We start from the raw sequence: 10,986 nt of genomic DNA on the forward strand, positions 1-10,986 counted from the left end.
ATCGGGAAGTCAGACAAGGTATTGGATTTTTGGATTTTGAGCTGATTTGTGATGGCTATTCTTCACTAGTTAAAGTTAATGGGACAAGGATTCGTTCGTTGTCAGGGTATGTAAGTCCTACTAAGGTTGGGTTCAATTATTATTATTGGAAGGCCATCGTATGTTAGAGTCGACTTTTATCAAGGTTTTGGAAAAATTAACTGAATCATCTTGAATGCTTGGAATGTAGTGAGAAGTGATTTCGAGGATGAAATCTAATTGAAGTGAGGGAGAGTTGTAACACCTGTGTTCCATATTGGTTAAGTTGAATTATATTAAGGACTGAAGATGGAGTTTTAGAGGAAACTCTATGACATGGCGTGGCAAAGGAACACCACAACATGGCAATAATTATTTGATTGCAAGACTTTTTTTCCACCACCACGGTGTGGCAGCTGATCAGGCCTAAGCCCATGAATCTTTTAGGGTTACCTTTGTATTTAAAGCTCTCTAATTCATTTTTAGGGTTCCTTATCAGCCTCCATCCCCTCCCTCTCTCTTTCATCTTAGAAAACCCTAACCTTCATTCCTTGTTGGATTCTTGAGCTTTTTGGAGTTTTCTTGGCTTGAAGAAGAAGAGAACAAGAAGTAGGTGATCATTTGGTTGAGCTTCCAAGGAATCAACATCATCTTCACCTCATATTGCATTTGAACCTTCGAGTGTTGTAGCAGCAGTTGCGAGGCTTTGAGCTTTTTTTAGCTGATTTGTGAGTCTCTTCACTGTACTTGTGGGTCGAAGGCAACAATGCCAGCCCATTAGGATATGTTATGTAGAATGCTAGCTGTCTTTGTGGCTCTTGCATTGTATGTTGGGCTAGGCCCATTATCATGCATGTAGGATTAGGCCCTATTGCATGAGTATGCTAGGTCCATTGTATGATGGGCTTGGCCCATTTGTATGCCTAGTTAGGCCTATTGTTTAAGAAGGGCTAGGCATATTATTGTGGGTTGGGCCCAATATGTGGGCTAGGCCCAAGGAAATGTATGGTATGTGGTATTTGGAAAAAACTCACTGAGCTTTGTGCTTATGTTATGTGTTTATGGTTTCAGGTACTTTCGGTTACAAAGGGCAGGACTCTGCATCATTGCACAACATCCTCCAACGTTCTCCACATTAGTTTTTAATGACTTTTACTCTGATGTTAAAATGATATAATTACTTTAGTTGGTTTAGGAACAAATTGTTTGTATTGGTTATGGTTTTTAAAAAATGAAAATTTACTATAAAGTTTTAAGATGTTACAGGTTATGTAACTTTCACTTAGGAAATTACATGGTCGTGTACTCATACCAGAAAGTCAAGTTTTTTTACTCTTAAGCGAATGTACTTTGCTCCTCTTTCTACCACACTTCACCAATGGGTCTTAATAACTTAAATATGAATTAATATCATTATTTTATCTCAATTAAGTTTACCGTAATCATGAATTAATGGTTAAGACGTTTAGATATGACAAGAGCTAAAAGGAAGCTCATGTAGATGTCATGGCATCAACATTAATCCATAAGTTATTAATAGATTGTAATGGTATCTTAAGCACTTAATAATTGTTAATAAACTTCTAATAAAACTTTTAACATGGATAAAATAATGATTTACATCCATAATTTTGTATATTGGTTAACTACAAACTCTAAAAACTCAATAAAAGCAACAAATGGAGACATAGTATCTACATTGACATTTTCACCATATTTGACTTATGGACTTCAACCAAAGGACACAAAAACTTTATATATATAGCTTTTGTGACATAATATTAATGTTTATGAAGTTCTGTGACTTAATAGTTAGTTGTCATAAAGTTTTAAACACTTAATGACACATAAAGGGATAAAAAATTATCGAAAGTTCAATTGACACCAATGGAAGCATGATTTACAAGATGAAATAAGATAATTGATGGATTATCATAAGTTAAGATATAAAAAAATTTCATAACATCAAATGAAACATAAAAATAGGATTCTATGGAAACTAGGCTAGGAAATCTCAAAACAACTGAATGGAAGCTTTACATTCTACAAAACTCAAGGAACGCCATAATACTTAATATGAACCTTCAATAAGGATATATAACTTGATTTAGATAAATAAAAAACCATAATGTCAAATCAAACCATAGGAATTGAAATCCAAAGAAGTATGGTTTGAAATCCTAAAAACTCCTTCAATTCTTCAATCTAACATCTATTAGGAAGTTGTTGCTTGAAGATTGATTCCAATAAGAGATTAAAAATTATAAAGTCCACTATAATATAGAATAAAGCTTGAATTTTTTTTATTATATATCATAGATAAAAACACTTGCTAATGGAATGAAGATATTTTAAAGAGAAATCTACCACAAATCACTAAGAGATGAAGGACAATGGTTGATTCTTAACTAATACACCAAATGAGCTTCAATTGCCACCATGGAAGGGTGAAATCTTCATAATCGAACTTTTAAAATCCCCTCTAAATGGTTTGAATGAAATGGAGAGGAAAGAAGACACTACTTGTTATGGTCTTAGTCTATTTGCACAATAATCCCTTAAGTTGCTTATTTTGCACAATAATCAACACGTGACTATACTTACTAATCAACATCTTCAATATTTTTATAAATACCCTTTGCCACCATTTACTTAATATTTAACTCCTTAAGATTTAATGAAATGAACACTAGGTCAAGTCTTACATTTTACATGTGGCAATTATCGTCCCTTAAACTCTATATTATTAATTTAACTCTAATAACTTTATACCTAATATCAATCCATATATTTATTAATATTATACACTTATTTGAATCTTAATAAACACAATTAAAATAAATTTAATATTATTTTACTTAAAAATAAATATTTTCATTGAACGTCAAAAACTTTTAGGTAGGGATGAGCAAAGGAACCGACTCGGCTGGAACTGGCCTGGGAACCGAACTCGGTGGAAAATAGGAACCGAACCGGACCGCCAGTTCCACCGGTTCTTGTCGTGTCTTTAAATGTTGGAACCGATCTTAGAAAAATAGCAACACACGGTTCTAGCAACACACGGTTCTAGTGTTTGTTGGTTCTACCGGTTCCAGTTCTAACGGTTCCAGTTCCTACCGGTTCCCGATTCCAAAAATCCACAAGAATATCATCCCAGTCTCGACCCGACCAGTTCCATCGGGTTCCGGTTCCGGTTCTGGTATCGGCTCCGGTTCCGATACCGGTTCCGACCGGTTCCCCGGTCCATATGTTCATCCTTACTTTTAGGCCTATTTTGAGGACGTTGCGCATGCACATCATGACACTCTAGCTAATTCGAGATGAATATGTAAAGTTGTGATGCTTTTTGAGCTTTCTCGTGATTTGCAGTACTCAATTTCGACTTGAATGTATGACTTTTTATACTTGATTTCAAATTGAGTGAACAAGTTTTTCGGTCTATATATGGGGCAAATTTCCTTGGTTTTAAAAGACTAATGGCTTGACTATAGAATAAAAAAAATGTGGAATCATGGTAAGGTCTTGAAAATCTAGTGAGGATCCAAGAATCTCACCATATATCTTGCTTAAAAATAGGTCCTTCTTTGACTGGGGTTGTTTTTCGCTAGTAGGATCCGAAGTTCAAATCAAGATATAATGTGTTTTCTAAATCCTCGAGTTTTTTATTAAAAAATAACCAATAAAATACAAAAATACAGTAAATCTAAGAAGACATAGATTTCAAAGCTTATCATGGATTAATATATGGACACCATCAAATAATTTAAACTAACATATTAAATTGAAATCTACACCAAAATCATTTTAATTTATTAACAAAGTATTAACAATTAATCTTAATTTCAGAATGAAATTGAAACATTAATAACAAAATGACATATGGGGATGGATGGGTACAATAAGGCTAAAGGAGGAATCGTTGGCCATAGTCAGTCTCGAAGTAATGAGAGGGGAAAAGGTAGGCATTTGTTATTATTTTTTTACTTAATAGATATCTAACAATGATTATTTGAAGATATCTGAAAGAACATAATTTTGTGGTTTGAGCTAGGCATCATTTTCTATAGATGATAGTGTCATTTTGCAGTGATTATGTGTTGTCGTGTAATGTGTGCTGCCACACATGTGTGTGCGGCCGCACACATGTGTTTAGCTGCACACTCTTGTGCTGGTAGGAGGACTATTATTTATAGCAACTGAGTTGTGTCAGTTTTTACTGATTTGCTTGTGTCAGAACTCTGCAGTAGTTGTACTTTTCTCAAGATGTACTTGACATTTACTGAATATAGATGTATGCATGCTTGATTTTAGTTCTTCTTCTTCTATATCTCTCTTTTATTATAATCAACTTCATTGATTACTGAATTGGATCATTAAATTTGGGACTAACAATATCTAAAGTCCAAACTAATATTAGTGAAACATGGTGAATCTTAGGATATATTTTTTTCTCAAATCAAAATTTTAAATTCCAAATTGATGTATTTACTTTGGGTCCTTATAAGTTATGAAGAAATTTAAACTAGGTTTTACAGTGGTTGTTCACTCGCTCCATGTAATGTAGATTTCTATGTTAGTGTCCCATCTCTAATTTTGATAGACTCCTTTAAGCATGGTACCTTTTGTTTGAAAGTGCATTTGTTAGAATGTTTTATGTTGTGGTTATCAGAAAGCCACTATGGCATGAGTGTTTGGTGTCATTGATAAGTCTACATACATCTATTAGGATACATTTGTTATACCATAGGGAAATCCAGGTTATAGGTTCTTATCTGAAGGTGTTTTGGATTATGTATGATTTGATGTTGATTAAGACATTAATGATGGAATCAAATTTAACTTCATAACCAATATCTATAACTCTTGTATATGCAAAGCCACAACAATTAGAAAGAAAACATCTTAAAAGGAAAAGAAACAATATCATTATGACCATACATACCATGAAGCTCTAGCTAAGTTGAGATGGATATGTAAAGCTATAATGCTCTATGAGGTTTATCAAGATACACAATAGTTGATTTCGACTTGATTGTATGACTTTTTTATACTTAATTTCAAGTTGTATGAAAAAATTAGGCTATATATGGGATTTTAAGTAGCAAGAACAAATTTATTTGGGTTTAAATGACTAAAGACTTGACTATAAAATACAAAACTAAAATGGTAGAATTAGGATAAAATCTTGCAAATCTAATAAAGATCCAAAGATATCACTACATATGTTGCTTCAAAATGGTCCTAGTATGACCAATGTTGCTTTTTGCTTGTAGAATCTTAATATCAAATCAAGATCGGATGTCTTTTGTATCTCTCATGTTTTTATTAATTAAATAATTAATAAAATACAAATAAAAAAAATACAATACAACTAAGAAACATTGATTGCAAAGCATAATGTGGATTAATAAATGAATTCAATCAAATAATTAAAACTAACCAAACATATCAAATTGAAATCTATACCAATAACAAAAAGGGCATATATGGATAAACACCTAGAATGAGCCTAGATGAGGAATGATGTAACATGTGGTTATAGTTGGTCTTGGAGTAATGGGAGGGGAAAAGGTAGGTAGGGGAGACGAGGCGTTGAATATGCTATATGTGTAAGTATGAGCATCATCGCATGAGTTGCATGTGCGATAGAGAGGTAGGTTCTAGTGTTAGACGCCATATTTGCAAGAAGAAGAAAGGGATGAGTTAAAGGCTTTAGCGTCGTAGGTGAATTACGAAAGGGTTCTCGGCGTCGGTGTCAAATTACTAAAGGGACGTGTTGTTGTGTGGAATGAAACTGTTTGTGGGATGGTGGCGGAGGAAAGCATATAATGTGTTGTGAACGATCTGAGGTTGATTTGAGGTTGAGGGTGTTCAATTTATATGTAATTTTCAGAAATGGTCCTTAGGGTTTCTAGTCTTCATTAACTTTAGTACGAGGAAAAAAAATATCTAAATATTAGCCTTAACAAATTATTTTAATAGTGTTGGATAAAATAACCAAACATGATGATTTTTAAACAATAAGGATCATGAGTATTAATTTTTCGAAGCATGGACCAAACTTGTAGACGAGTGTAAACCGCAAGGACCAAAACCGTAATTCACTCTTAATTTTTTAAAATTTTGATTAAAGTTGACCTCTACTAATACACCAACAATCAATGCTGACAACTGGACGTTGACGGATCCTAGCTTTTACACCTCCATCCATAACTATTTGATTTCCCTTGATATCTTTAGATACTCATTTTCAATCCTATAAATACCTCTTAACGACCCAACTCCATTCACATCAACTATTCATACTTCCTATTCCTTTCTATAACAATGGCTTCCGGTGCTCCTATTCTCCTAAAGCTCCTATTTTTATTGTCCGTTTTCAACTTCTCATTAGCAACCAGGCGACTCACTGAGTTAGTCCACGACTCGTCTCCCCTCATGCAATACCACAATGGAGCCCTCCTAACCGGCGACATCTCCGTCAACCTTATTTGGTATGGCAACTTCAAACCTTCCCAGAAAGCCATCATCACCGATTTCATCACCTCCCTCTCCTCCACCTCACTCAAATCCCAGATCCAACCATCCGTCGCCACATGGTGGAAGACGACAGACAAATACTACTCAAAAACAAAGAAACCCTCCCTCCGACTCGGCAAACAAGTATCTGACCCGGATTGCTCACTCGGGAAATCCTTAACGGACACAAACCTTCTCCAGTTGGCTTCAAAGGGTGAAGCAACCAACGCGGTTAACATAGTGTTAACTGCAAATGACGTAGTAGTCGCCGGATTTTGCTCCGGTACGTGTGGTACCCATGGCCACTCCTCATCTACCATTGTGAAAGGTAAAAGCGACAAGTTTGCTTACATCTGGGTTGGCAACTCGGTGACTCAGTGTCCTGGTCAATGCGCGTGGCCATTCCATAAACCAATCTACGGACCACAGGGTGCACCACTGATCGCACCCAACAACGACGTGGGTGTGGATGGAATGGTGATAAATCTGGCTACTCTTTTGGCTGGAACTGCTACAAACCCATTTGGGAATGGGTATTATCAGGGGGATGCTGGTGCACCATTAGAAGCTGCATCTTCTTGTCCGGGGATATTCGGTAAAGGGGCGTATCCAGGGTACGCAGGGGATGTGTTGGTGGATCCGACGACTGGTGCAAGTTACAATGCTGATGGTGTAAATGGAAGGAAGTATTTGCTTCCAGCTTTATTTGATCCATCAACTTCTACATGCTCTACTTTGGTCTAATTGTAAACCCCAATAGAAGAAATTGGTATGTTGTAGAAAGTATTATATGAGGAATGCCTCAAAAACAATGTATTCCTTGATTCATATGAATTATTATTATGATTATTATTATTATATTAGAAAGGCATTAGTTATTTAAGTATTACTAATATCTTATGTTTATTGTGGTAATATATGCATGGATTATGTTGATAGTGGACTTGATAACTGGGTATTTGGAAAAGAACAAACTAATATTGGTATTTACTCATACAGGTTTTTATTTTAAAACTTTTTAATGCTTTGTATAAAATATACCTTCAGCAAACCCAAAGAAGGATATATTTTAAATGAGTAATTGAGATACTAATTAATATACGATTTTAATGATATAAAGTCGAAACACTTGATATAATATGGGTATTTAAGACCAAATATACGACATTCAATAGCCAAAAAGGCAAACACTTGATATCATATGAATATTTTTACGAACTTTTCTATAAAATAAACAAAAAATACAAAAAAAATCCACACAATTCCCTTCAAGGATCGAAAATCCACTTTTTTTTAATGGCAAGACAAGAAAAATATATAAACTAATACCAACGAGAAGTTGAAAAAATACAAGGAAAAAGAAAAAAAGCAACAAACAATGTAAGCATTACAGAACAGAAGGGGAAAAATGGACAATAGGGGAAAAACTCCTGAAATGAAAAGGGGATTCAAAGGGATCAACTGCATCAACTTCAAGATCTCGATCACACGGAATATATATGCAATCGCGTAGAAGCTAAAAGCCTTGAACTTACACCATAGTGTTGAAATCTAAAAAATGGGATTGTTTCTTGAACTTCAAAAAGTCTGTTTAGATAAAAATGTTTATTGATTTGTGGTAAAATGAGTTTTTAAAAAATTGTTTAGATTAATTTTTGTGGTGGAAATGACAATAAGTCAATAAGTTAAAATGTATTGGGTTTAAAATCTCCTTTTTAAAGTTATTATTTTGTGGGGTGTCATGATAATTTTACCATGGATATGTAGGTGTGGTATGTTTACGGACAGTAAACACCTCACCACTATCCTAATCTTTGTTAGAGCATCCACAAGGACTTGCAAAGACAATTGCAATGTTACTTCATCTCAAATTGATGTCACCTACTATTTGGTCTTTCAACTTTTGAAAACCTTGCAACTTTGATTTATATTACTTTTTTAATCAAATGACATTAACTAAATATTAAAACCAATTATATATATATATATAGGTTCAGGTTCATTTGAGATCATTCTAAATTTGTGAGACCGTGAGACCAAATCTAAAAATAATTTTAAAATGCAAAATAAATGGAAAAATCCAAAAATTCTTTTTTTAAATATTATTTTCGGAACTTGAATTAACTAAAAAAATATAAAAAATATAAAAAAAAATAAAAATAAAATAAAATAAATTCCGTTTTTTTTTTGAAAAATACGTGAAATATTCTAAATAGAATATTACACTGACATATTCTAAAAAATAATTTTAAAATGCAAAATAAATGGAAAATCTAAAAATTGTTTTTTTAAATATTATTTTCGGAACTTGAATTAACTAAAAAAATTAAAAAAAAATTCTATTTTTTTTAAAAATACGTGAAATATTCTAAATAGAATATTACATTGTACATATTCTAAAAATAATTTTAAAATGCAACACAAATGGAAAAATTAAAAAAAAAATTTAATATTATTTTTGGAACATGAATTAACTAAAAAAAATTAAAAAAATGCGTCTCACGGTCTCACAAAATATAGGTGGTTTCAAATGAACTTAACCCTATATATATATATATATATATATATATATATATATATATATATATATATATATATATATATATATATATATATATATATATATATATATTTCTTAATTGCAAATGTATTTGAATTGTTATTACAAATTTATATTTTAATTTGTATTATGTTTTATATATAAACTAATTTACGAAATAACAATTAAGAATTTAAAGCCTAATGTATATTATTTTATTGTTAAACTAAGATATATATATATATATATATATATATATATATATATATATATATATATATAAAGTAATTGTTGATGTGGTAGTGGGGGCCACTTTTGAAAGATGAGTGTTATTGCACTGATGTGGGTAGTTATTGCAAAACTGATGTGGCACAATTGAAAGATTAGTAGCATTGCACTGATATGGATGACCTTAGCGGCAATTTTCAACGGTGAGTTCTCATCGTCCAACTCAGCAGTCATTAAAACAATTTACCAAACGCATACCACTTCTTGTTACTCCAATGTATTTTTGGATTAGCTCATTGTACAACCAACTAATGCATAAATGTTTGACATCATGGCATGTGTGACTTTTACACAACAAATTCATGTGTATTTTTCTAATGCACATCATACAGCTCTTCAAGCATGAATTAGAAAAAAAGAGTTTGTAGGCAAAAATATCATCACACTCCACTTGTAGGTAAAACATGGAAAAAATGGTAAAAGCTTATGTGGTGCCTACGGAGCAACTTTTTACCATTGACAAAAATTACATCACACCCTTTAGCCTTATAGTTAAAAAACTAAAAATGGTTTTGAAAAGTCAGTGGAGATGCTTTTGGATATCTTTTGAAGTATATTTTTTAGAAAGTAATTTTAGGATTACCAAACACTTCTTTTTACTTATTGGTTTTTCAAAAACTTAATAAGTCAATAAGTTGTTTTGAAAAACAATCCCAAACACCCCCCAAGGTAACACCATAGTCAATCTAGCGAGCCATTAATTATTGTGCTTCAAGATAAGAGTTACCATATTCTTCAAAGAAGGAAGCATCAACATATTAGTAATCCAAAAACAAGCAATGAACCAACTCGAATAGAAAAGGCACAATTAGGAACCTTTGAAGCAACCATTGTTAGTAAATAAGGTTTAGGCCCAATCACCTTAGGATTTAGGGATTCTCTATATATTCCTATATAATTTTCTTTTGAATAATAAAGCTTGTAATTATGTATCATGATATTATAGTTCTAGGTTAAAACCTTACTGTTGACCACAACCCATAAGTGTCACCATCTACCTCCTACGGCCTTCTCTAATAGTTTTCGAATGCCTTCATTATGCTCAATATTTTTCCTTTTCTTCTTTCCCATCCTAAATAATAATACAGTCGCCAACACCAAACCAGACCCTCTTCCTTGGCTTCTGTTACTTCATTGTCTGTCGTTACCTCCTCCTCGGCAGGGCCAGTCTTGAGGATTCAAATGCTCAGGACAAGGTGGATCAAAAAGTCCCTTAGGCATTAATGTGGAACGAATTAAATTACATAAATTATTTTTTATTAAAATGACAATAAACTTTATAGCAATAAACATAGAAAAATCATAGTATTTTAATAAGTAATTACATATCGTAACAGCTAACTGACGATCCATGAAGCTCTCCTAGGATTCTTGATAGCAAATTGGTTGATCAACTCTTAGTAGACTATACTCTTTAAGATTTCGTTCTCGATAGATATCATCACCAAAACGCTAACTCATTATTGGGTCATTATAGAGCGTAAGTAAGATTTGACAAACTTCAATTTTGAAAAACTTCTTTCTGCAGATGCGACCATTACTGGAATAGTCAACAATATCCTATATGCAATGCTTGCATTTGGGAAATAATCGAGTTCTTTTAAAAACTTCAAACATCTATA

General features: G+C 32.7%; 1 protein-coding gene across 1 annotated transcript; it reads left to right on the forward strand.

The window, feature by feature from the left end:
* The first annotated feature begins 6,323 nt into the window (after positions 1-6,323).
* LOC145015801 (protein PHOSPHATE-INDUCED 1-like) lies at positions 6,324-7,341 on the forward strand. The gene has a single exon (XM_078974279.1). It carries the CDS (start codon positions 6,346-6,348, stop codon positions 7,279-7,281), a length of 936 nt encoding a protein of 311 aa, XP_078830405.1. The 5' UTR covers positions 6,324-6,345; the 3' UTR covers positions 7,282-7,341.
* Positions 7,342-10,986: the final 3,645 nt, after the last annotated feature.

The sequence above is a fragment of the Lactuca saligna genome, chromosome 9 (assembly GCF_052625555.1).
Source record: "Lactuca saligna cultivar CGN05327 chromosome 9, ASM5262555v1, whole genome shotgun sequence".
NCBI lineage: Eukaryota > Viridiplantae > Streptophyta > Magnoliopsida > Asterales > Asteraceae > Lactuca > Lactuca saligna.

Bases quoted from the DNA above. Each gene is read 5' to 3' on its own strand.
- LOC145015801 (XM_078974279.1), top strand. From the start codon at position 6,346: ATGGCTTCCGGTGCTCCTATTCTCCTAAAGCTCCTATTTTTATTGTCC.